Source organism: Podarcis muralis, chromosome 14 (assembly GCF_964188315.1).
Source record: "Podarcis muralis chromosome 14, rPodMur119.hap1.1, whole genome shotgun sequence".
NCBI classification, from domain to species: domain Eukaryota; kingdom Metazoa; phylum Chordata; class Lepidosauria; order Squamata; family Lacertidae; genus Podarcis; species Podarcis muralis.
Window position 1 is genome coordinate 53295615 of NC_135668.1, and position 27360 is coordinate 53322974.

General features: G+C 48.0%; 1 protein-coding gene across 1 annotated transcript; it reads left to right on the forward strand.

Moving 5' to 3' along the window:
• The first annotated feature begins 1531 nt into the window (after positions 1 to 1531).
• LOC114584534 (cytochrome P450 3A24-like) lies at positions 1532 to 23568 on the forward strand. The gene is made up of 13 exons (XM_028706469.2): positions 1532 to 1741; positions 3996 to 4089; positions 5201 to 5253; positions 6033 to 6132; positions 7306 to 7419; positions 9019 to 9107; positions 10233 to 10381; positions 11584 to 11711; positions 11816 to 11894; positions 14182 to 14342; positions 17078 to 17304; positions 18912 to 19074; positions 22274 to 23568. The coding sequence occupies exons 1-13, from the start codon at positions 1665 to 1667 to the stop codon at positions 22367 to 22369; spliced, it is 1530 nt and encodes a 509-aa protein (XP_028562302.2). The 5' UTR covers positions 1532 to 1664; the 3' UTR covers positions 22370 to 23568.
• Positions 23569 to 27360: the final 3792 nt, after the last annotated feature.

The following is a 27360-nucleotide window of genomic DNA, read 5'->3' on the forward strand; positions in this document are numbered from 1 at the left end:
TGGGGTTCAAATCCCGCTGCACAACCACAATGGAGCTCACTGTGTTGTTGTTTAGTCGTTTAGTCGTGTCCGACTCTTCGTGACCCCCTGGACCAGAACACGCCAGGCACTCCTGTCTTCCACTGCCTCCCGCAGTTTGGTCAAACTCATGTTTGTAGCTTCGAGAACACTGTCCAACCATCTCGTCCTCTGTCGTCCCCTTCTCCTTGTGCCCTCCATCTTTCCCAACATCAGGGTCTTTTCCAGGGAGTCTTCTCTTCTCATGAGGTGGCCAAAGTATTGGAGCCTCAGCTCCAGGATCTGTCCTTCCAGTGAGCACTCAGGGCTGATTTCCTTCAGAATGGATCAGTTTGATCTTCTTGCAGTCCATGGGACTCTCAAGAGTCTCCTCCAGCACCATAATTCAAAAGCATCAATTCTTCAGCGATTAGCCTTCTTTATGGTCCAGCTCTCACTTCCATACATCACTACTGGGAAAACCAGCACCTTCTTGGGCTCCATGATCACTGCAGATGGTGACAGCAGTCACGAAATTAAAAGACGCCTGCTTCTTGGGAGAAAAGCAATGACAAACCTAGACAGCATCTTAAAAAGCAGAGACATCACCTTGCCAACAAAGGAGCTCACTGTATGACCAGTCACTTCTTTCTCAGCCCAGCCTCCCTCACAGGGTTCTTGTGGGGATAAAATGGGGAGGGGGGAAACAAGCCAGTATGGTCAGAGTGGTGGGCTAGGGGGAAATGGGGATCCAAATCCCTCCACCTGGCTAAAATAAAGCTCATTGGCAGACCTTGGGGGCCAGTCGCTGCTTCTCAGCCTAACCTGCCTCACAGGGACGTTGTGACGATTAAATGAAGAGCAGGAGGTGGGAGTTAAGTTTACACCACCTTGAGCTCATGGGAGAAAAAGTTAGAATATAAATGCAAAAACACCTTTACAACCCAGACTCAGGCATCCCCAAACTCGGCCCTCCAGATGTTTTGGGAATACAACTCCCATCATCCCTAGCTAACAGGACCAGTGGTCAGGGATGATGGGTATTGTAGTCCCAAAACAGCTGGAGGGCCGAGTTTGGGGGTGCCTGCTGTACATGGTGCCAATCGGCTATCATGATGTGACCACCATTTTCCCCCTACCAGAATGTTTGTAATATTTTTTTTTGGGGGGGGGTTGAAATAAAAGGAAAAAAAGAAAAATCCCCCATGAAGGGGCCAGGCACCCACAAATTTCAGTGCCAGGGCCATGAACGCTACATGGCACCCACGACCTCGGGCACCCACGGTCGCGAGCTGGCACTCCTGATGCCAACAGTTCCGCTTTGCAGAGACCCTGTGAGTTGCGCCCACGTCTCCTCCTGCTTCGCAAGTTGACGCTCCGGGTTGCTGAGGACCCAGGACGCAACAGGATGTGATGCTGATGCTGCAAAACGAAACTACCCAGCGCAATTTTTTTGGCTGGGAGCCACCAGGAAACAGAGAGAGAGTGTGTTACGCAACGGGGGGAGCCACCACCCGCCTCTCCGGGCTTCACGTGACGTGGCGGCCAAGTAAAAGCAAAACTGCGCCTCGGAGGCTGACTCTTGGCAAAAGCAAGCCTCTTCCTCCTCCTCGGCCTCGGGAACGAAAGAGCGCGGCTGCTGGTCCTGGCACCCTCCTGGCCGCAGGATGGGCTTCTTCTTCCTGCCCAGCCTTTCCTCGGAAACCTGGGTGCTGCTTCTCGTCTTCTTGGTCCTTCTGGGACTGTGAGTTCAACTCAGAGAACGGGGAGCGCGCACGGGCGGGCGGCGGTTGTTGCTCCGAGATCGGCGGAACCTGCTGCTGCGGGATGCCAGGAAGGAAAGGGCTGGCGAGATGTTCGGGGAAGCGCTGTCGCCCGCGCTTAGCGCGCTGCCTTGCCCGCAGAAGGGCTCCGGGTTTAAGCCCCTGGAGCCTCTCCGGGGAAGACTTGGGCCAGACGCCCTTTCTGAAACCCTGGAGAGCTCCTAGGGCCGCTCAGCGGGGACAGCGCCGAGCTGGACGGAGCAATGGCCTCACTCGGCAGAAGTCGAAATCAGTCCTTTGTTCAGATCCTGAGGACTGGGGACTTGGCTTTTGGAGAGAAAGGCTGTAGTAGTTCAGGGGTAAGGGCTTTGCAGGCAGAAGGCACCAAGGCTCAGTCCCCCGTGGCCTCTCCAGACGGGGCTTGGAGAAAGCCCTGCCTGGAATGCTGCCGGTCAGTGCCGACACTTCTAGACTTTGGTCTGTGGCAACTTCCTGCGTTTCAAAGGTGCCGTTTTGCCAAGCTGCTGTTTACTGGGAAGGAAGAGGCTAAAAGCGAGAGGCAAGCAGCTCTGGTAGTTTTCCAGGGTCGCTGCATAGAGCAGAGGGATCTCTCTTCCTCCTCCACATGTTTACAAAGGGCTCCCCACCTGGACGAGGCAGGCAGCTGTTCTGTAGGAGCAGCTTCCCCTGGCCCTGTACTGTGGCAGGAAAAGTGCTACCTGATAAATTTCTGCTGAGTCTGTAGCCTCCAGAGGTCCTTCGTGTTGGCTCTAATCTAATCTCCGTCCCAGGCTGTGCCCGATGGAGGCAACGCCTGCTGCAGCTCCAAGGTGCAAGGGTCAAAAGTGAGAGTCGTGGCCTCTGCAAAAGTGGGGCCCCGGACACCCACCCCAAAGCCCTGCCCTGGTGCCACCACAGCCCGCCAGCAAGCAACCAGCTTCTTAGGCTAGCAAAATAAATAAATAAATAAAAATGTAAAATCTGCAGTGTTTGAAATGCCCGGAGTATTTCGTGACTGGCGTGGGTCCAATTTGAAACCAGGTGGAGATTTCTGGACGCCGGGTTGGCAACTGACATCTCCACCTGGCTGGCCCCTCCAGCTTCCTTAAGCAGGGCAGCGGAAGAGCTCATTCCTTACATAGATTTTCCAACTTTTTCTCCAAGGAGTACAGTGGTACCTCGGGTTACAAGCGCTTCAGGTTACAGACTCCGCTAACCCAGAAATAGTACCTCGGGTTAAGAACTTTGCTTCAGGATGAGAACAGAAATTGTGCTCTGGCCGCACGGCGGCAGCGGGAGGCTCCATTAGCTAAAGTAGTACCTCAGGTTAAGAACAGTTTCAGGTTAACAACGGACCTCCAGAACGAATTAAGTTCTTAACCCGAAGTACCACTGTACATGGTTGACCTCCCCTCCTCAGTTAATCCCTACAACAGCCCTGTGAGGTGGGCTAAGAGGCTGTGACAGGCCCAAGGTCACCCAGTGAGCTTATAGATATATGGAACTGAAATGTTTAATTAATTTAATAATAATAATAATAATAATAATAATAATAATAATAATAATAATAATAAATGGTGCTTAGATGTTCCGTTGTGGCACCTGTAACCTAGGTTTTAAGGTCTTATTTGGCAATTAGTTTATATATCTGAGTTTCTAGAACTGACAATGCAGTCTGGCCAGGAGGTTGAAGGCTCACTCTGTCTCCCCTTTGCCAGGCTCATAGGAACATAGGAAAGTACTTAGATCTACTGGTCCACCTAGCCCAATAGTGTCTGCCCTGACTAACAGCAGTTCTGCAGGATTTTAGGTAGGGCTCTCTCCCAGGCCTCCCTGGAACCAAGGTGGATTTAGCGGAGAGTGTCTAGTTCAGTCACACTGGGTGTCGAGCCTTGGGGACGCTGCAACTATTATTTAGAATGGAAGGCAAGAGGCAGGGGGCGCCCAAATTTGATGTCACACAGGATGCCTCTGAAATTTGAGGCCTCTTGTGCACAAATCCTGCTTGCAGTTTTGTTCTTCACTGGCTAGCATGGAAGCCAGGAGGGCTGGAAGAAGATGGAGACAGCCACCTGTCCATCCTCGGCCAGGCTGCTCATTCGTTCACCTGCAGGGAATTCCTGGTTGCCTGTGGCTTCTGGGCGAGCGGATAACTGCAAGGCCAGGTGGATTGGAATATATTGTTTTTCAAACCACTTTTCTCATTGACTTCTCTCTCACTTGTTGTCTTTCCAGTTATGGGATCTGGCCATACAATTTCTTTAAGAAGCTGGGAATTCCTGGTCCAAGGCCTCTGCCCTTCATCGGGACCTTTCTCGAATACCGGAAAGTGAGTATTCTGCAGCCAGTCTTGTGACAGTTGCCCTGGGAGGTAATCAAAGGATTGGGGAGGGGAGGGGAGAGAGTAGGTGACTTTGGATGGGACAGGGAGTCTGTAGCTTGTATGTGACTCCCTATGTCCTGTACTGGTCATTTTGGAGACAAACGAAAAACTTTTAATACCATGGGACATTTTGAGATTTACCCTCAGAATTGCTTTTTTGAATTGTTTTGTTAAATGTGTGTTGTGATTTTGTGTGTGTGTGAGTGTGTGTAGATGGTTTTTCAAATTAAAGTTTTGCAATCACATATCCGACCTTCCTAAAAACAAGATTTCATTTCCTCCTGTATCTTCTACAATAACCCAAATCTTTTACATCTCCATTAAATCAAAAATTCACCATTAAACTGCAAGTGTTACTCCAATCCTACAAACAATTTTAACGGTTTACAATGATTTTTATGATAGATTATAGATTTCCCCTCTTCCTTATTAAAATTTTAGTATTCCTGATTTCTGATTCTTCCGGTCATTTTTTGCCATTTCAACATAATCCATCAACTTAATCTGCCATTCTTCTCTTGTCAGGACTTTATCATCTTTCCATCTCTGGGCCAATAACATCCACACAGAAATTTTATGTATTAAAAAACTACACCCTTTTACTTTGTGTCAACCAACCTGCACAACATACAAGCTTCCTTCTCTGCCACATTTATGTCCCACCCTTCCTTCAAGTTTTATTTCACCTTGTCCTTCCAACAAACGTTAAGGTAGTACCTAGGGAGTACTCAAGGCGAAGCAGGGACTCAAACTCAGGTCTCCGCAACCCAAGACCAGCATTCAGTTCTGGCTGTCCGTGTTGCCTGTGTCTACATATAGGAGTTGATATGGGTGTTTTCAAACAAGCTATTTCCCAAGTGTATTCTAGCAGTCATGCTGTGGTGTGAACAGACGAGGAGGGTGAATCACATTCCTGTGGTGTGTTAGGGTGTGTTTGGGCTGCTTCTGAGACAAAGCAAAGTTCTTTACAGCCCCTAAGTCTGCCTTGCCCTTAAGACAGCACAGCTGCACTGACGGGAGATGCCTGTTTCTCTGACAACTGTTTTTATCTCTGCAGGGGATTCTGGATTTTGACCTGGAGTGTTTTCAGAAGTATGGCAAAATCTGGGGGTGAGTGTCCTGCAAAACAGAACCAGGCGTGTGGGGAGGCTGGTCACTGGAGAAGGCAGGTGTGCCTGTTGCTGCCTGCAAGTTGTGGCCCAAGTGGAAAGTGTTCCTTGCTGCTATAGAATAAGAATACAATCCTGTGCTCAGGCAACCCACATTTTGCATACTGTACCAATGATACAGATTGAGAAGGTGTGCATGATACACTAAGCATAATTTGCTCCGCAAATATTTTCTGGTAGAATTTATTGTCCAGGTTTTGCTCATCATCAGAGTAGCATTTGTCACCAACAGCTGGTCATTTTATTCCTCTGGCTCTTGGCTTTTGAGGTTTTGACAGGTAATCCTTCCAAGTGTAGGCTGTTGGCTAAAAGGCAGTTCTGGAGGAAGTGTAGCCCTCCAGGGGCTGTTTGGACTACAAGTCCCATCATTCCTGGCCATCAGCCATGCTGACTATGGCTGATGGGAGCTGGAGTCCAATGACACCTAGAGAGCCACAGGTTTTCCACCATTGCAGCTGGAGGTTAGATAGAGAGTCCCAATCTGACACCAAAAAAGAATCCTTTTTACCTGTTAGGGTGGTGGACTCTCCCAGTTGCACAGCTACCTGTTGTGAATGCTGTAGATCTCTGGATTTCCTGCATCTAACGGTTTCAGCCTAGATGGTTTTTAGGGACCAGCTCCAGCTCCAGGGTTCATTGTTCCTAGCTTCTTGCCACAAACCAATTGTTGCATCCAAGCAAAAATTACAAAGATTCTTCTTCTTCTTTCTGGGCAATTAGAATTTTTGACGGCCGGCAGCCCATGATGGCTATTCTGGATCCTGTCATGATCAAAACCATCCTGGTGAAAGAATTCTACACCCATTTCACCAACCGCCGGGTAGGTGCATGACTGGGGAACTGTCTCTGTCAAGAGAGATGGTAATGGATTTTGGATTCTTTTTTTAAACTTAGACAACAGCCTGGATCTCACAGAACGTGACGCCGTGCTTTGCTCAGCCAAACTGTGGCTTGCTCAGGCATCAAAACTCAGCAGAGCATATTTACCATGGTTTGGCAAACCCTGATGTCAAGCCATGGTTTGATGTTGGGTTACAAACTGTGGCTTGCTTGAACTATGGTTTGCTGTTTATGTCCAAACCCAACACCCTCCCTTAACGGTGGTGTATTTTGCTACCCCAGGCCAGACATTTGGCAAGGTATAGAGATGTGAGCTATGAGCAGCTAGAAAACAAAAGTCACTCCCATGACTGAGCAATTCTCAATGGGGCTTTTTCTGAAGGAAGCTCTTTCCCGCGCTGTGACTGTTTTGTGAGGAGTGGGGGAAATTTAAAGGGACCATCCTTCTGCAATGCTTTCTGACCAAGCTCTGAATTCATAGCTGTCAACATTTCCCCCTTTTTAAAGGGAAATTCCCTTATTCCGAATAGGATTCCTCGCAAGAAAAGGGAAAATTTGACAGCTATGGCTCTGATCCACTGATATCTGGCCACCCTACTTGCTAAATCTACTTGCAGTGCTATAACTAACTTTTTGGGGGGGGGAACAGTGCTGACCTTTCAAACTACACTATCACATCTGTTTCTCATAAAAGGAAAAGATAAGCTGGCAGAAGTCTGTTGCCCCATTCAAGGTGGCAGGAAAGCGTTAAGAAGTTCTTACATAAAGAGTGCATTTGGCAAGTGTGTGGCAGAGGGATGGGGGAGCCAGCCAGATTTCCCCAAAAGATTTTTCTTTCCAGCTTGCACAGTCAGCCAGAGTTCAGGTGATGTGGTGAGGCAGTGCCAATTCTTGGGTGTCATAATGGTTTGGGGGGATATCAGACAGGGGGTGAAGTGTTGGGGTGGAGGACGGAGAACAAACCAAGCTTTGGGGAAGTAAACCATGTTTCTCTCCCCCATCTGTGAGGTGGATCTTGGTTAGTTCAAACAAACCATGGCTTGGCACTTTGTTTGAATGCAGTCAGTCTCTACGTTTGTACAAAAAATAGAAGAGTGTGTTTGGTGGTGACAGCTGCAACTCACTCCCAGTATTGATTTCTTGGACTGCTTAGGACTTTGGTTTGAATGGAGAACTGGACACCTCAATAATCACAGTCCCAGATGAGCAATGGAAGCGGATTCGCACCGTCCTCTCGCCCACCTTCACCAGCGGCAGGCTGAAGGAAGTAAGTCCTCAGATCAACCCATCTCTGATGCCATGTTGCCTAAGAGGTGCTTTGGGTAGATCACTGCCAGTCTTTAACTCTGTGAGTAGATCGCAGTCTCTTGGGATTTGGCCACCCCTGATTCTATTCCAACTCCCTGCAATGCAGGAATCCGGCCCACGGCCATAATGAGTTTCCCTGCCCTCCAGAAACTGTTTTCACACCGCCTTGTCTGCAAGAGAAGTTACGTGTGTCACAAAGGATTCTGGGTTATGTTTTGGGGGCTGCTTCCAAATACCAGCTGCTGGAAGCCATGGGACCGGGGAGGGTTCTTGCGCTCAAATCCTGCTTCCTGGATTCCTACAGGCATTTGGTCGGCCAATGTGAGGGCTGGATGCTGGACTAGGTGAGCCATTGGCCTGATCCAACAGGCTCTTCTTCTGTTCTGGGGTCCATAATTGTTGACCCTAGGATTGCTAGCCTGGATGGTAAGGAGCAAGGAATGAGAGAGGGCGGGGACCCCTGTCCTCCTCACTCCCTGAGAGCCCCACCTGCCCTGGGTGTCACCTTCTCAGGGCAGGGCCATGAAGGGAGTGAGCAGAACCAGGAGTTGCTGACCATGCCATGGCAGCCAGAGAGCTTCACATCCAGGATTGCTGGAGCTCAAGCCTGAAGGGGGCTCAGGATTGCGATTAGGCCACCCCTTTTGAGGGATTTTGGGGGGCACCAGAGTGCCTCTTATGTGGGTTGAAATATGTGAGGGTACACCCAAGGATTGAGTGGGGTGAGTTGAACTTTTGACTGATTTGAACAAAATGAACCCAACCTGGGTGAGTGTGATGGCCTGGGACTCAGGCTCAGACTCGGAACCGGAGGAGTCTTGGTCCGCACCAGATCCTCCGCCTCAGGCGGCATCTGAACCAAGTCTGGGGCCTGATCCTGAAGAATCCCAGTCTGCACAGGTTCCCCTGCAACAAGCACCAGCTGGGCGGAGTCAGGGGCCTGGGCCTGCCCTAGCTCCAGATGCAGGGATGACCTCGTTGCCTCCAGCTGGGCCATCACTTACAGCTGCTCCACTACCAGTTGGGTCAGGGGAGGCTGAGGCGGCCTCTGGGTCTAGTAACCCACCAATGTCTCCTGAGCTGCAGAGTCTAAGGTCTGAGAGAAGGAGAGACCTGAGTACTCGCAGGAGGACTGCTTGCCTTCGGGCGAGACAGGGAGGTGAGTCACCAGGGGATCAGGACCAGCTGTTACCCCAACAGAGATAAAAGGCTCTGCTGGACCCCGCCCCACGTTGCAGGAGCAACATTGCTGTTTGCTAGAACCTGCCTGACCTTGCCTGGTTTCCTGCCTTGTGTCCTGCCTTGGCCCTGTTGGACTGACTCCTCATGGAATCCTTGGATTCGGGACCGGACCTCGACCGTGTTGCTTGGGTTAACCCCCGGGCCCAGCACAGTGAGCTTGAGAATGCATCCCCAGAAGAAAACCTCTCCCGCTCCTTGTGGGTGTCTTCTCCAGGGCCAGTCCCTTGACAGTGTGAAGCAGGTTGCAAGTGGCCAATCCAAGCTGCTGCTTGTTCTATGGCTCCATTTTAATGGGGGTTTTTCTCTGCATTTCCAGATGCTCCCCATCATCAACCGATACGGAGGAATGCTGGCAAAGAACGTCCAAAAGAAATCGGACAACGATGAACCCATGGACATGAAAGAGTGAGTTATTTCTTGGGGGGCTGTTGGGGGGAGAGGAGCCCATTTTAGAACCGAAATGAATTCCAGGAAACTTCCAGGAGGAATTCTGAGTACAGTCATACCTCTTGTTACGTTTGCTTCGTGATACGTTTTTTCAGGTTGTGTCCCATGGCGACCCGGAAGCACCGGAAAGGGTTGCTTCCAGGTTTTGCCACTTGCGCATGTGCAGACGTGCAGACATGCAGACGCGGGTTGCGTTCCTTTCAGGTTGCGAACGGGGCTCCGGAACGGATCCCGTTCGCAACCAGAGGTACCACTGTATTGACACATTTTGCAGAATTACAAGGTTGAGTGTTTTCTGGAGTGTCTCACTGCAGAGTTCAGCAGGAGTTTCATCCCTGTATGGAAAAGCTGCGTATTCCTGCACTGCAGGGGTCAGGCTGTAAGATCATCAGGATCCCTTCCAACTCTACAGTTCTATGAGTCTATGGAATACATGATTGAATACATCTCCCATGTAAAAAACGAAACAAATTCCTATAGGAAAAAACCTAGAGAAAATAATGCAAACAAAAAGTTATATATATTCTTAGAATATATACACACATCGTGGGGAAGTAATGCAAACAAAAAGTTAGCCTCCAGTTCAGCTTGTGCTGTTTTTAGTCCCAGGAAGGAATGAGTACGATGATATTGCAGTGGAGCATTGTTCTTTATTTAATTTTTTTAAGTGTATGTTTTGAAATATTAAGTATGTGGTTGCTAAATATGTTTTAATTGACACATTTTACTATGAAAAGAAATCCATGGGAAGTCATAATTGCATTTAACAAACCTATTAAACAGAAACAGCATAATGAAGAAAGTTAATGATCTACGATTCCCCCCCCCACCAGTATGGAATTTTAAAAATAAACATGTAATTTTTAGATGAAGTCTTGTACAGGCTTGAGATGTATCCAATAAACAGAGCTGATTCACAGGCCAGGAAGGCCTGAGCTCATGCGGATCACGTAGCTGAGTTTAAAGTCCTTGCAAGATTCATTGTGTGCTTCTTTCTGCTGAGGGTCTTCTCTGGGAGAACTTCATGTGACCCGCAGCCATCACATTTCATGCGTGTTTCTTCACCTCGTCCCTTTCCCACAGTATCTTTGGCGCCTACAGCATGGACGTTGTGACCAGCACCTCCTTCAGCGTTGACATCGATTCCATGAACAACCCCAACGATCCTTTCGTCAAGAACATCAAGAAGTTCCTCAAGTTCAATTTTCTGAGTCCATTGTTGATTCTGATAGGTAAGAGACACTTGTCTGCTAAAGTGGGCAGGCAGAGAGGTTGAGGAGAGGACCTTTTTCAGCTGGTGCACCACATTCCTTCAGGGGCTAGATTCCAGGGGATCTCTTGCATTTAGTGGGAACAAGGAACCAAGCAATGGTCACGGCATGGCTTTGCACAGTAGGCTAAATTCCAGTGATGCAGAAGTCAGACAAAAGCCAGAAGTCTACTTCGAGAAGCAGGGCTAGGATTTATTGTTGCAGCAGTAAATGTGCTTGTATCTTCCTGGATCTAGTTGCACTGGCTCCCGGTAGAGTATAGGGTCAGGTTCAAGGTGCTGGTCTTGACCTTTAAATCCCTTTGTGGCTTAGGGTGGGGGTATGCCCTGCAGAGGACCTTAAGGTCCATGAATAACCATAGTTTAGAGGTCCTGGGCCCTAAGGAAGTCAGACTATCCTCCACCAGGGCCAGGGCCTTCTCAGTGATGGCTCTGACCTGATGGCATGCTCTGTCCCAGGAGACAAGGGCCCTGCAGGATTTAATCTCCTTCCGTTGGGCCTGTAAGACAGAGCTATTCCACTTGGCCTTTAATTTGAATTCAACCTGATCTTTTATTTCCCTTCTCTTCCCTCCCCCTCCCCTTTTATGAAGATCACCCGCTCTGAGAACCCACAGCTAATTCTGTTCTGGCCTCCACGCTGGCCCAAGTAGGACTAATTCAGCCAGCTAGCCCTGGGGATTATCTAATGCTTATTTCCCCTAAATTGATTTCTGAATTTTGAATTTTATTGTGGTTCATGTTTTTATACTGTATTTTATGCTGCTTTTACAATTGTTTTAAATTTGTTGTTAGCTGCCCTGAGCCCAGTTTTTGAACCAGGAAGGGCGGGGTATAAATAAAAATGTATTATTATTATTATTATTATTATTATTATTATTATTATCATCATCTATAATCCGTGCTTGTAAAGAGTTTAGGTTTGCAGGGCTGAAACCGCATGTAAAGGGTGTTTGCACAGATAACTTTGCCATGTGGTTTCCAGGTCTCAGGCTCTCTACCTGAACTGTCCAGGTTTCAGCTTCTACCTAAAGATCTCCGGGGAAAGGAGTTCTGTCTTTTGAAGAAGCAAGAGAGAGGCAACTTTGGTCCATTGTATTCCTAGCTTTTCTGACTCTCAAGAAGAGCTTGGCAAGATTCCTTGCCTGTTTTTCTCTCTTCCAGTCGTCTTCCCGTTCCTCACACCACTGCTGAATAAACTAAACTTCACCCTGTCATCTACCGCCTTCCTCGAGTTCTTTACTAATGCTGTCAAAAAAATCAAGAAGGACCGTCAAAAGAACCAGCACAAGGTCAGTGTGGCCCCTTCCTGAACATTGCATGTGAAAGGTCAGGTGTGTGATTGACACTCCGTTCTGTCCTGCTAACCCTTGCCTCTGTCTCTGTTCCCTTGCAGGACAGAGTTGACTTTCTGCAGCTCATGGTGGACTCCCAGATCTCAGGCAATGTCTCCAATGAAGCAACTTCCTATAAAGGTAAATAGACAGGTGGCACCTCCAAACAGTGGCTGTGTTTTGTGTCACCGCTTGAAGGGTGTTTTCTTTGCTCTGACATATCAGGGCTGTACTCCCTGTTTTGGGATTCCACCTTTACAGAGATCCTTGACATTTCTGGCCAACGCCTAGAAAAAGCGAGTGAACTAGCTCTGCCGAAGTTCATTCAAGGTGAAAACCTGAATGTTCACTTTAAAACCATTTGTTGTGTATTTCCTGGTAGCAGGGATTGCTAGGTTTCAGAAGGGAGTAGAAGTGCCATTGCATACATACATACTAACAGAGCAAACCTAAGCACAACCTGGTTTCTCTTTGCCTTGGCTCCAGGGAGGCTTAAAGTTGTGCAGCCTGAATTGTGCTGGGCTTTGGGAAGCTGCCAAAGGGCGACCCCTAAGGGACCTGACCCTTTGTGATATGCAAATGGATTTAGGAGTACGGCTTGGGAGCTGAGAATATGATGCTTCACACTTTCATCAGCTTTTTATTATTATTATTTGTATGCCGCCTTTCCACAGTTAAAAAAACAATGCTCAAGGCGGCTTACAGCATAACAAGATTTACATACCATATTTTTCGCTCTATAAGATGCACGCGGGTGGCGCTGTAGGTTAAACCACAGAGCCTAGGACTTGCTGATCAGAAGGTTGGCGGTTCGAATCCCCGCAACGGGGTGAGCTCCCGTTGCTCAGTCCCTGCTCCTGCCAACCTAGCAGTTCGAAAGCACATCAAAGTGCAAGTAGATAAATAGGTACCGCTCCGGCGGGAAGGTAAACGGCGTTTCCGTGCGCTGCTCTGGTTCGCCAGAAGTGGCTTAGTCATGCTGGCCACATGACCCAGAAGCTGTACGCTGGCACCCTCGGCCAGTAAAGTGAGATGAGCGCCGCAACCCCAGAGTCAGTCACAACTGGACCTAATGGTCAGGGATCCCTTTACCTTTACTTTAAGACGCTCCAGACCATAAGACGCACCTATGTTTTGGAGGAGGAACACAAGAAAAATATATTCTGAATCCCAGAAGCCAGAACAGCAAGAGGAACTAGCTTCTGGGATAGCCTCTTGCTGTTCTGGCTTCTGGGATAGCCGCACGAAGCCTCTTCAGGGCAGCAGGATGAAGGCTCCCCCTGCCTGGAAGAGGCTGCACGCGGCTAAGCCAGAAGCCAGGACAGCAAGCGGGATCGCTGCGCACCGATCCCGCTTGCTCTCCTGGCTTCAGCAAAAGCAACGCAAAGCCTCTTGAGCAAAGAGGCAGGAGCGCTCCCGCTGCGCTCTAGAGGCTTTGCCTGGCTATCGCTGAAGCCAGGAGAGCAAGAGGGATTGGTGCGCACCAATCCCGCTTGCTGTCCTGGCTTCAGCGATAGCTGCACAGCCTGCATTCGCTCCATAGGATGCACACACATTTCCCCTTACCTTTTAGGAGGGGAAAAGTGCATCTTATAGAGCGAAAAATATGGTAATTACAAAAATTATAAACAATAAATAAACCACATCAAAAAAATGCACAACCAAATGGGAAACAATTTCCACATAAATCAAAATCTAAAACTAAGAATACAGCATTAATATCACAGTTTAAAATGACATAGGTAAAAAAAATAACAGCAATTTAAACAAAAAACAAAAGAAAACGGAGCCCTCTCTGCCCAGCAGCAGCAGTGGCAGCAGTCCTTTATAGAGCCCATCAGGCCCTGCCCAAGGCCAGGTGTTGAGTGGCAGGACTGGGGCCCTCAGGCGCTGAGCAGGGGAGTCCTCCTGGGTGGTAGCCGCAGCAGCAGTCCTTATAGCCTATCAGGACTATACAGTGGTACCTTGGGTTAAGTACTTAATTCGTTCTGGAGGTCTGTACTTAACCTGAAGCACCACTTTAGCTAATGGGGCCTCCTGCTGCCGCCTTGCCACCGGAGCACGATTTCTGTTCTCAACCTGAAGCACTATTTCTGGGTTAGCGGAATCTCTAACCTGAAGTGTCTGTAACCTGAAGGTACCACTGTATGTCATTTAGCTAACTAGTTACCTAAACAGCAACTAGGAGGGATAGTTATAAGACATGGGGGGGGGGAGTGGACGATGGGTGCATATTGTGCCTTTGGGACTGGAGAAGTAGGAGTAGATGTATTTTGAAATGGATTGAAATGAGGCCGCAAGTGATTCTGAGACAGGTACCACATCATGAATAGTAAGACTGTTGATCCCACCCCGATTTTTACTGACGGCTTGTTTGTAGTGTTGAGATGAAGTTGTGTTTTCCCTCCTTGTTTGCTTTCTTCTGCAGCTCTGACGGACAGAGAGATTATGGCCCAGGCCATTATATTTATTTTTGCTGGTTACGAGACCACCAGCACCACTCTCAGCTTCTTGTCCTACTGCCTGGCCACCCACCCAGATGTGCAGCAGAAGCTGCAGGAGGAGATCGATGAGGCTCTTCCCAACCAGGTAAGAGCCTCTGTTTTGGTCTCCAAGGATGATGCTCATCAGGTCCGTCTGATGATAAATGCTTTGGCTTGGAGGGACATAGGCAAACATGAAGAAACCTGTCTCCTGGTGGCTCGTGGGACGGCCTCAAAAGCATGATGGCGGGTGGGAAAGCTGGTGGACTCCAGATCCCATCACCCCAGCCAGCATGGCCAGTGGTGATGGATCATGGGAGTTGTAGTCCAACAACATTTGGAATCCCTTGGGTTCCTCACCTCTGCTCTAGAAGGTTGACATGCCAGAAGTGGAATGTGGGGGAAACAAAGATGTTGAAGCCATCAGATAGATTTCACTGGCAGTTTTCATCCTAATTCCCAGTAATTGAGCAGGATTGCAGTACAGTGGTACCTCGGGTTAAGTACTTAATTCATTCCGGAGGTCCGTTCTTAACCTGAAACTGTTCTTAACTTGAAGCACCACTTTAGCTAATGGGGCCTCCTGCTGCTGCCGCGCCGCCAGAGCATGATTTCTGTTCTCATCCTGAAGCAAAGTTCTTAACCCGAGGTACTATTTCTGGGTTAATGGAGTCTGTAACTGGAAGCGTATGTAACCCGAGGTACCACTGTAGTGTTAATTGACAAGAATGGAGGTACTGGAACTGCCACCACGATTTGTGTTGGGCATGCATGGCTACCACTCTGGACAAATGTGGACAGGTTCAAGAGGGCGGAAACTGCTTGGTATAAAGAGATCACAGGTGAACTGGGAAAGCAAATCAAAGAAAACAAAGCAATAAAATCTGGTGGAATTTATGAAGGGGGCAAATAGGAACTGCAGAACTGAAGGCTGGAGCTTAATTTACCTGAATCCTGTCCTTAATAAATGTATGTTTGCTAAATAATCCTACCTTTCCCAGCAGACTCATCTAAGAAAGCTGTAAAATTAGGGGTCTGGGAGTTCTCGACCAGAAAAAAAAAACAAAGCAAAGTATTTGTGTGCAAACCAAATAGTATAAATTTGGGAGGGGGTTATATTTGTTTGTTTATCAAACATGGATTTTATTTTTCATCAGGGCCAGAAATTTGGAGGGATGGAATTCTAGGAAAATGGCTGGGCAGCAAATGGGTTCTGCTCCCCCTCCCTCTGTTTCAGCCGGGCACAGCAGTCCGTGGGTGGCACTGGTGGGGAGTGGGGGGGGTGGCACTGGTGGGGAGTGGGGGGGGTGGCACTGGTGGGGAGTGTACCATTATGCCTCATCCAGTAGTTTTTCTAATTCATGGAGGAGGAGAAGGCTACTGCAATGATCTCAGGCAGGCAATCAAGCCCTGATAAGAATTAATGAGTCTCTGGAAAGTTTTATGGCATGTTTATTTACAAATCACATTGAGAGTGCGGTTCCGAGCCTGCCACTCTTAGCAACGAGTTGGTGACTCTGAGGCTCTGCCCCTGTGACAGCACAAAAGGCGCCAAAGTCCAGTCCGTCCTCTATTGTACTTCTGTCATATTTTAACCCTTTCAGCTCTTCTGGTTTGGTGAGAAGGTGGGTGGAAATCCCCCCCCCCCGCTCTCAAAACAAGAGCCCTCTGAATGCTGTTTCTCTGCTGGTTGCATAGCAAGCCCCTCAATGCCGTCTATCTCTTCCCCTCCCCCTGTCTGTGAACTGTCTGTGTCTAGGAACTCTTGGTGAAGGGGGGGTGAGCTAACCCCCGCCTGCATTCTTCCGTCTGACTCTGGCCCTCTCTGTACTGGCAATCCTTCATCTCCAGAGCTTGGCTCTTCTCATGCATTCAATTCAGTCATGTCCCTGACAGCTGCCAATGGCTACCAACCATGATGGCTCTTCTCTGCCTCCACAGTCAGAGGCAGCAATGCTTCTGAAGACCAGTTGCAGGAAACGATATGTTATAAGAATTTTAAGATCATATATATGTGTGTGTGTGTTCATAACTGTATATATAAACCACATGTCTGAAATCCCACAGAAAAGGTCCTGAACAAATTGACCTCAAATATTTCTCTGCAAGGTCAAAGTGGGAAACCTTCCCATTGTCCCTTTCCTCAAAAATCCTGTCCTCACAAATCCTGTCTTAAGGGCACATTCAAGATATGAACAGGGTGTAAGCCTGTGACCTGTGAGCTAGATTCAGGAATTAAGTAGTTATAATAACAAAAGAGTGGCCAAAACCCAGATAATGCAATCAGATAACTTGCCAGACAGGATATAAACAACGCACTCAGATTTCTGTTGTAGACCGCCTTTTCTGTGATGTAGGTATCATGTATCTGGGGGGTGGTCTTGGGTTACACCCCTTCTGTGATGTATGTATGATGTTTCTGGGGGTGGTCTTGGACTCCAGGGTGGGCAATTTAAAATGTCTATATAAGGGCGGGCACACCTGGGTTCTGGGTCCTGCTCCTCTCTCCTGCGTATGGGGGAGCACCCTGTTGCAAGAGTTAATAAAGATCAGGCTTACTAGCGGCTTTGCTTCTCAGTATTCTCTGGTTGGCCTCTGTTATTTTCTCCTATCAATAGAGAACCTACAAAAGGACTCTATATGGGCTCTTGGGTACCCCATAAGGGACAGGGAACAGGTTTTTTTAAACTTATATTACATGGTAAGGAAGACGACTCTTGTGCTCATTGTTCCGCTTGCTGGCTTCCCCCAGCCATCTGCTTGGCCACTGTGAGAAAAGGCTACTGGACCAGATGGGCCATTGGCCTTAGCTTCCTGATGTTTAATTCCCCTCTTTTGCAGGCCACTCCCACCTACGAAACCGTCCTTCAGTTGGAGTATCTGGACATGGTGGTGAACGAAACACTTCGGCTTTATCCTCCGGGAGGGCGGATCGAAAGGGTTTGCAAAAACACCGTGGAGATCAACGGAGTGACGATCCCCAAAGGAACAGCGATCATGATCCCTGCCTTTGTCTTGCACCGTGACCCGGAACACTGGCCGGAACCGGAGGAGTTCAGACCCGAAAGGTGCGTTGCCAGGAAGGAGACACTTCCTTCTCCCGAAAGCAGCCAATAAGAAATCCTGGCGACAGGAGCATGAAACCCAAGAGCGGGTGGGATTATTACAACACCCACACAATGCATTTATCATTGTTTGACATCCGCTGTCTGCGCTGCCATGCGGGGACTTTTTATAACCTACACCCATAAACTGTGCATGGAATTTAATTAACTGTATTGGGGAAAATGACACCTAGATGGTTTCAGCGACTGAAACATTGGCCTGGTTTTATGCCCAGCGGTTAAAAGAAGAGCTATAGGGCAGCTGGTGCCAAGCCACGAAAATGTTTGCAGAAAATGAAAGCCAAAAAGTGATATACTTCTTCCAATGTTGGGGGGGGGGATGATTTAATTCCTATTGATAATGGGGAAATAATTTGTCCATATTTTGCAGTTACATCACTGAAAATGTTTACATGTCCACAACATACTTTCAATACAGAGAAGAAGATTAAATTATATTTTCCTGGTGGTTTCAAATGAGCTGAGTTTGAAAATCTGATTAATAAACAAGATACAATTCAGATAGAAAGTGCTTAGCTGCCATATCAAAACCTAACTAATAATTGACATTTAATCCAACCAAAGTGTTTAATTGTGCTATAAGCATCTTTCCCCAGCTTTCATCCTTTCTCCCCATGCATCTCTAGTATCTAACCTGAATTAGTAATATCTTATTATCAAGAAAGAGAATCCTATTTTCATAACATTTATTGAATCTCTATTTTCTGCTTTCCTTCATTCCTGCTGGAGCTCAGGCTGCATGTATACCGTACCTTTGAAGCACATTCGAAGCAGATTCTCCTGTTCAAAGTATTCTGGGTACAGCAGTTCACTAAGGGCTTCTGGGAACTGCAACTCTTGGAAGGGGAAACTACATTGCCCAGAATTCTTTGCAGGGAAACCGTGTTTCAGAGTGTTTTAAAGCTACAGTATGTATGCAGCCTTAGCCACCTCCATTCATTTTGATGGGATCTATTCAAAGGTATGCATAATGACTGGTTACAACCCAATTGGAGGGGAAGAGCCATTTATACCACCTCGAGCTTTTTGCAGGAAATGGGCAAGATCAATGTAATAACGAAATATCTTTTTCCTTGAGGAATAAATCTACCCTGGGCAGCAATAGCAGTTTTCAACCAGCAAACTCACAGCTGCAGCAACCGCTTTGAAGAACATGCCTGTTTAACCAGCCCATGGACCCCCACCGCCTGCTCAGGGACTCCTGACGCCCGCTCAGTCAGCCCCTGTGCACCGCACTAAACCGTCGCAGAACAGAGTGGGGACTGCCTTCCGCGATGCTGGCCAGCTTCCCATTGGCTGCTGGAAGCTCCTGTGTGTGTGCACACACTCCGGCCCACCACGGCGTCTGCGGGACCATGTGCCAGCCCAAGCCACAAAAACTTTGCTGACCCCTGATCCATAGCTTGGCCAATCAAATTCCATCCATAATTTGATTCTAAAGCCCCAGATGGGGTCACTTGGCTCACCCAGCAGTGGAGGAACATTAGGTGTCTTTTGCTTCCAGTATCCTTCCTCACCTCACACTTCTCTCTTTTCCGATCTGGAAACAGGTTCAGTAAAGAGAACAGGGAAGCCATTGACCCGTACGTCTTCCTGCCCTTCGGTGCGGGTCCACGGAACTGCATAGGAATGCGCTTCGCCCTCCTGGTCTTGAAAGTGGCCATGGTGGTCTTGCTGCAACGATTTTCCTTCCGTCCCTGCAAAGAGACTCCGGTAAGCCGCAGCATTCTGTCTGTTTCGCCTTAACGCAAGGCCAACTGCTCTATTAGCACTGAATTGCTTGCTAAAACCAGATGGCTGTATACATTTTATTTCCCCCTCCACACCTCATTCCTGGGCTGGAGGAATCACACCTGTCTCTGAGCACAGGTGTGATGTGCTGACAAGGTCTCAATCACGCTGCGGCATTCTGCACTCATGGCAGCTTCTGGATAAATCCATCCCTGAAGTAACCAATTATTATTATATTTATTTTTGGCCTGCCTTTTTCCCCTGACAAGGGCTCAAGGCATTTTGCAGATAAAATATGAAAAGCTAAGAACCATTGGGAGGGGAAACCCAATCATATTTTTTTAAAAGCATTAATAAAATTAAATCCAGCTATATAAAGCTATATTAGAACATACACATAATTACAATAAAAACAGCACAGCCTCTGCCATTTCCTTAAAAAAAGTCAGTTCCCAAATGGCTGTTGGAACAAGAAAGACTTCACATGCTGGCAGAAGGACAGCAAAGAGGGAGCTAGTCTGGCTTCTTGAGGAAGGGAATGTTCAGGGAGGCAGGAGAGGATATACTGTTTATTAATATCCTTCCTAATTTGTGCTAGCAAGTTCCTTTACTTAGCAGAGTTTTACATTCCCCTTTTAAATGCACAGTGGATAACTGGTTGCAGGCTTGTGTAAGCCTCTCACTATTAGGTTCCTGGTAAGTTCCCTTAGATCCCTCTTAAAAGAATAAACACAATCTTGTGTTAAGTATATAGAAGTTGTTTACTCACATCAGTTCACAGTTGGATACCTGAAGGCAGATTTAGTTACAAAGTATATACATGTAGATCTATCCCATGTGGGGACAATCCCCGTGTCCTCTGGAAGCCAACAGAGCATCTCTAGCTAAAAGCTGCTCCAACGATGGAGGAAGTCAAAAGAGAGAGAGTGTGCAGCGTGCCTTGTCCTTTTATTACCTGGACAGGTAAGGTCACGCCCACCTCTAGTCACATGCAAAGGATGTATGTCCCAGCCAGGAGGAAACAGGAAGTTTTCGACTGGCTGGACCAAACATTCCCCTGCATGTCCTCTCTAGGAAAACAAGGAATGTTGTACTTGACTTCTACTTATGTATCACATCCCACACAAAGTTGCTTGGGAGGAGCCAACCCCAAGAAGTCCCTCTTCTGCGTCGCCACCTGTGAGGGTGACGGGACCAAGAGAAAGGCCACCCCCAAAGATCTCAGAGCCCAAGCAGATTTGTATGAGGGAGTGCGGTTTTTCAGATCTCTTGGACTTAAGCTGTGTAGGGTTCTATAGAAGTCATAAGCAGCACTGTTGAATCCATAGAGTTGGAAGGGACCCTGAACATCATCTAGTCCAGCCCCCCCCCCCAATGCAGGGATGTGCAGCTGTCCCATAGGAGGATTGAACCTGCAACCGTGGCGTTATCAACAACATGCTCTAACCAACTGAGCTATCCGTTATTCAAAGCTGATGTTCCTGGGCGCTTTTGAAAGGCAGCCCCATGTAGAGAGTGTCGTGTGTGAAGGAAAACTTAAAATACATTGCAGAGTTCCCCAAAAATAGGCCAGAGGCAATTGTATCTCATCCAGCAGAGCTTTGCTGATACTGAAGGTGAATGAGCACCATGGTCACAAATCCAATACTTTCAGGATTGGCACTGTCTGTAAGAAGTCCAGTTGCAGCAGACTTAACTTAAACTTCACAGTAACTTATAATAAGTCTAAACCTTAACACTATAGCATACAGACCACCACACCAGAACAAAGAGATAGAAAGAGAAAGTGAGTGAAACCCAGGCTCCTCCTGGTCTGACTATTATAGTCAGCCTGACCTTGACAGAAAGGATAACAGAACCAGTTTAAACCAGCCGTACTCAGCTTCCCAGGAGTAGGCTAAACATCAGAAACCTTCGGCCTGCTTCTTTCACATAGAAAGAAACCTTCCAGAACACTCTTGAGCTAAGTAGAATAGGAAAGATCTCTAGACATCAGATCAATACTTTCTGTACTAAGAAATGCAAACTGACAGCATTACAGTAATCCAAACAGGATGCAGTTAAGGCCTGTGTCCTTGTGGCCAGCTCAGACGTCTCAAGGAACAGGCGCCATTCATGCACTTCTGGGGCCATGCTTTCCTGGTCCAGTAATGGCCGTAGAGTTTGAGATGGCCATATTTGGAATACTGTGTCCAGTTCTGGTTGCCTCGACTCAGAAAGGAGGTTGGCAAAGGTTTAGAACGGGACCGTAGGAATGATAAGGGGATGGAGTAAATCTTTGATGAAGAAAGTCTGCAGCAGTTAGGGCTTTCTCGTTTGGAGAAAAGATGAGTTCGAAGCAAGATGATAGAAGTTTTTTAAATTATCCCTGGCATGGAGAAAGGTTTTCCTTCCTCTCTCTTTAACACTAGAACTCATAGATCATGGGTAGGCAAACTAAGGCCCGGGGGCCGGATCTGGCCCAATTGCCTTCTAAATCTGGCCCATGGACGGTCCAGGAATCAGCGTGTTTTTACATGACTAGAATGTGTCTTTTTATTTAAAATGCATCTCTGGGTTATTTGTGGGGCCTGCCTGGTGTTTTTACATGAGTTGAATGTGTCCTTTTATTTAAAATGCATCTCTGGGTTGTTTGTGGGGCATAGGAATTCGTCCGTTTTCCCCCTCCAAAATATAGTCTGTCCCCCAAGGTCTGAGGGACAGTGGACCGGCCCCTTGCTGGAAAAGTTTGCTGACCCCTGTCATAGACATTTAATCAAGCTGAATGCCGGAAGGTTCGGGACAGATAAAGTCCTTGTTTCTGCAGCACAGAGTTAAACTGTGGACCTCCCTCCTGCAGTGACGGCCGCCATCTTGGATGGCTTTAGAAGAGGACTGGACAAATTCATGGAGGAGGAGAAGGCTATGGACAGCTGTTAGCCACAATGGCTATGTCCTGCCTCCAGAGTCAGAGGAAGTGATGCTTCTGAATACATTGCTGGAAACCAGCAAGATCCTGCCTCCTGGTTTCCCACAGACATCTGATTGGCTGTGGTGACAACATGATGCTGTCTGAGATGAGCCCCCATTGGCCTGATTCATCAGGCTCTTCTCATGCAGCATGACTTTGCAGTTGCTTCTGCTGGACCTTCCCTGCTCCATCCCACTTACTGCTCGTTTTTGCTTTCTTTTGATGACAAAGATCCCCATGGAACTGGACAGCAAAGGGTTCATGAAACCGAAAAAGCCCAACATTCTGAAGCTGGTGCCCAGAGCCGTTGCTTCTCCGGAGGAATAAAGGAAGGGGACACAGCAAAGAGGCAGAGGCAGGCGCTACCTCCCTCTTTCCACACCGTGTTGCCTTCACCTCACTGAGGACTAGCGACTTGCATTAACAGGACTGCGCAGAGGAAATCGTGCCTTTTATTTCGCAGAGTTTTACTGACCTGATAACTCTCTGTTTACTTAAGCTTATGTGGTAAGCAGCAGTGAAGACTGAAGATGTATGCAATTTTTATGACCTTATCTTTAGATTTTAGAAGTTTGGGGGTTATATATGCTACTTCTTGACCAAAGGTCAAGGTTTCATAATTTAAAATCATGGCAAGAAAGAAATTGCAATATGTACTGTAGCAGTAGATGTCAGTGTTTTCAGACCTGAGATCCCATTTTAACCTAAACATGGATTTGCAGGACGCATTCCTTAAGGTTTTTTTAAATCAGGTATTTGAATGGTGGCCATGTTGCAGTTGTGACCTACTTTAAATCAGGCTGTGACCTTGTAGTGGATCCCCACCCATCAGTGAAAGTCACCCTCTATCCTCCTGTGCAACTTTGCTGCCCAGGGCTGAGGTTTGCAGTGTTTTGGTAGCGTCCAGCTGGAGCACTTTGTGGTTCTCGTTCACCTCCCACATTTGCACCTCTGAGCCAGAAAGTCCACCTCTCCCTTTTCCCCAGCTCCACTACACTAAATTGCCCATCATCTCCCCTACCTCTGTGACCCAAACAGGAAGACCCATTTCCCACTCCCCAAGGTGAAGCACTGTATTCTCTACTTACCTCCCGTATGTTGCCAAGATCTTTAAGGCAGAGGTCTTCAACTTGGGTGCTCACACTTTTGGAGGTGATGGGAGACATCCAGATGACTCTCAGAGACAGGGCTTTCTTGGTGTTGGCCCCCTGTGTGTGCAGAACTCTCTCCGTTGATCGATCTGCCAGGCCCCAACACCACTGACCTTTCTGTGCCACCTTAAAACTCCACTTTTCTCTTAGACGTCGGAGGTTTAGATTGTATTGCTGAACACCTTTGCTGATTTCCAGTGTGGCAGCACATTTTTGAATGTGGATTTTTTGTGTGTGGTGCATTATGTCTGCTGCTGGACTGTTCAGTTTTCTGTGCCACCCAGAGGCCTTCTATTCATAGATATACATAGATATACATAGGCATAGATATACAGTACATATATAACATAAATAAATCTATGGTTTGCAACAGTTCTTTTGGTGCCTGTGGCTGAGCGATGGGTGGATCTTGAGGTCAGTGTGCCCAGGGTGTGACATGTGCTGGGTCCCTGAGTGTCAGGCTTCGGAGAATTGCTCCCCCCCCCCCCCAATTGACTGTGCATCAGCAGAACAAAGCAGTTAGAGTCCCTTACCAGTTTAAGAATGTTTAATGATCAGAGCAAAAGAACAACGCAGCCATTCTCTGAATAAAGGTGCTTCCCTCCTACTCCCTACTCCCCCCCCCCAAAGTTATCTTCATCACTTCCCCCTTCTTGCAACCTGATCTCACAACCACTGAGCCTTCTGTGTAGGAACCTTATCAGCTCTCCTTGCCTTTGGAGAGAGAGGCTGGACACTGTCAAGCAAAGGGGAGTCCGTTATCTCTCTCTCTCTTTCTCTCTCTTCCTGTTCTGCTGCTTCTAGCTGTTCCCCACTCGGCTCTGCCCAGCTGTTGTTTTCCGAACTATGCCCCTCTGCAAACCATTTCTCTAAATCTATGCTGCTCCACTGTTCCTAGGCAGCCTCAGGATCCTGGTCAGGAGCAGGAAGAGGGGGAGGTTCCCACCATTGCTCTTTGGAGCTGTAATCCTCAGTCTGGTCTCTGACACTGAGCATCGCTAGGGGTGCCTTGTGTCTACATGCAGAGGGCCAGGAGGCAAGCTGGCAAGTCCCAGCTGTGCTGTCTCCATCCATTGGCCTGTGTTCCTATGTAAATCAGCAACTCGGACTTCAAGAGCCACAGCACGCTATTAGCAGAGTGTACTGCGTATACAGAATAGGCGTGAGGTTTGTGAAGTCATACTATAACTACGGATTTATTCATCATAAATCAGGACAAAGAAACATATCATCTCTCTCTCTCTCTCTCTCTCTCTCTCTCTCTCTCTCTCTCTCTCTCTCTCTCTCATGTTGTCTCAGAGAGAACGGGAAAAGCAAATGCTATACACAAATGGAAGTTCCCAGCAAGCTGTGCTGGAATGTAAACAGACATGTGACATGCAACAATTCCACACGTCTCTTCCTTAAGGTGGAACAGAATTCTCAACAACTTGTGCCCCCCATCACCTATTGGCTTGCACTCCCTGGCTGGCTATTATTTTATTGTTGATGTATTGCTTTTCTATTATGCCTCTTTTTCTCTCCCTCTTCAGTCCTCTCCTGGTCCTGGGAGACAGTGGAGCAGGAGAGGTGGGGCAGGCAGAGGCAAAGCAACCTGCTCCAGTACCCGGATCGGCGCTTGTCCCAGGGGGTGTGGTGCGTACCCCAGGGGGTGCTGCCGATCGGGGGTCAGCATGTTATACCTTTTGAATGGTACCCAGGGCGAACCGCTGCCCCCCTCGGAACACCCCTGGGGGCAGGAGGAGGAGGCGTGGAAGTCCTTGACCAGGCATAAGCAAACTCAGCCCTCCAGATGTTTTGGGACTACCAGCTCCCATCATCCCTGACCACTGGTCCTGTTAGCTAGAGATGATGGGAGTTGTAGTCCCAAAACATCTGGAGGGCCGAGTTTGCCTATGCCTGTCCTTGACTCTCTAGCGGCCTGACCGATCTCTCCCTCTCGCGCACCTGCACTTCACTCTCCAATCCTGCAGCTTCTCCTGCCTCTGACTCTCCTGGCTTGCACAGGCTCTCCCAGATCACCGATCCCTTCTTCCAGGTCATTTTCCACCCACCCTTCTCCCAGTGCCCACTCCTCTGCGTCCAGCCAGTCCCTGATGCACAGTTTGCATGACACACTAAGGAAGATAATAGCACAATAAAATTCAAAACAGCAACAATTAATTGCACATCTAATCAAAATCCAATTAAAACTACTTAGTTTGATTAGCTAATGCAACAAAATGGGTGGAATGGATGCAGTGGTGCCAGCTTTCCGAAGGCTGGTAGTCATTTACACTTCCAGCACCTCTCTGCCACCTCTTGCCTTTGAGAACCCGCAGGTAATCCCACCACCCTCAGGGGACACCACACCCCACTTTGGGAACCCCAGATGAAGATCAGTTAGGTGATCAGATAGGTGGCCCAGTGGCCTGGCTTGGTGTAGGATAGCTTCCCGTGATCCTAGGCTTCTCACCAGGAGATCCAAAGTTGCCTTACGTTGTCTGTTTGCTCAGCTCAGCCCCATGAGACCTTTTTGTGAAAGCTCTCCCACAACCAAGAACAGAATCGGATCACTGATCCCGCGCCGGATGTGTTGTCAATGGCAACTCTCTTTTCCAAGGCCATATTGCAAATGGGGAATGGTTGGTGCAGACACACTTTTGAAGGTCACCCTGTTCCTCCGTCGTTTGTTCATCTGCCATGTGCATGATGTGCTGCACAATCAGAAGGCGTCCCGAATGCTCATGCAGGAATGCCAGCACTGCAATCATTTCGCTGCGTAGCTGCAGCAGCGATATGGCACAGACCCCTTTCGCGGGATGAGCTGAATCAGCAGAAAAGCTTCTAAAGAAAGGGCTCTTGTTTTCTCTGGGCACAGAAGCAGGGAACAGTTTCTGAGGCATTCAGAGCTGCATCAGAGCATACCAGACCTCATCCTGGCCCAAAATCAGAACTACGCCCTGCTAAAGACACGGGGGTGCTGCTGTGAAAGGCATCTACGGGTCACATTTTCACATTTCCTCTGTGATGCGCAGTGATGCATATCACTGTGCTATGTACAGCATCATTAGATGGGAATGGGCTGGGAAAGGCATAATGAGAAGTTCCAACACAAAGATGGCATTATTTTAACCACAGGGGAAAGGCTGCAAAGTTGGCAGAAGTTGTGTTCTTGCCCGTTCAAATGTGGTTTGTGAAATACCCTGCATGCCAATTCATGATCCTACCTTGCAGGGTTGGCCCAAGGCATTTTGCTGATTAATAATAATAATAATAATAATAATAATAATATAATATTTGTACCCCGCCCATCTGGCTGGGTTTCCCCAGTCACTCTGGGCGGCTTCCATAGAAACCAAAAAACACTAAAATATCATACATTAAAAACTTCCCTGAACAGGGCTGCCTTAAGATGTCTTCTGAATGTCAGGTAGTTGTTTATCGTTTTGACATCTGATGGGAGGGCGTTCCACAGGGCGGGTGCCACTACCGAAAAGGCCCTCTGCCTGGTTCCCTGTAGCTTTGCTTCTCGCATTGAGGGAACCGCCAGAAGGCCCTCGGTGCTGGACCTCAGCGTCCGGGCAGAACAATGGGGGTGGAGACGCTCCTTCAGGTATACTGGACTGAGGCCGTTTAGGGCTTTAAAGGTCAACACCAGCACTTTGAATTGTGCTCGGAAAAGTACTGGGAGCCAATGTAGGTCTTTCAAGACCGCTGGTTTGCTGATGTTCCCTTTGTGGATAGGTGCTTCCATCGCAATCATTCAGTGCTTGAAGCAGTCAATCGTGTGTGTGTATGTTTCGACTGGAGATTTTAACAGCGGGGTTTAGAGAATGCATCGTTGACCCCAAACAAGCCAGACCCACCGACGGATACCGTCAGTTCTAGCCTGCTTTTCCGTGCCTTGACCTGACAGAAGGCTTCTGAGCAGAGCATCTTTTCTGTCTGAAAAACCAAACGATTAAATGTAACTTCCTGAATGCCCATTTACCCGTCCACTGGGCATTTGTGCGGCTCGATGCCGTTTGCCCTCTGGCTCTTCTTTTAACAGCCAGACATAAAACCAGGCCAATGTTTCAACTGCTGAAGCTAGTTTATCTGTAATTTTTCTCCAACACAGTTAATTAAATTCCAGGCGCAGTTTATGGGCGTAGATCATAAAGAGGCCACAAGGCATTACAGACA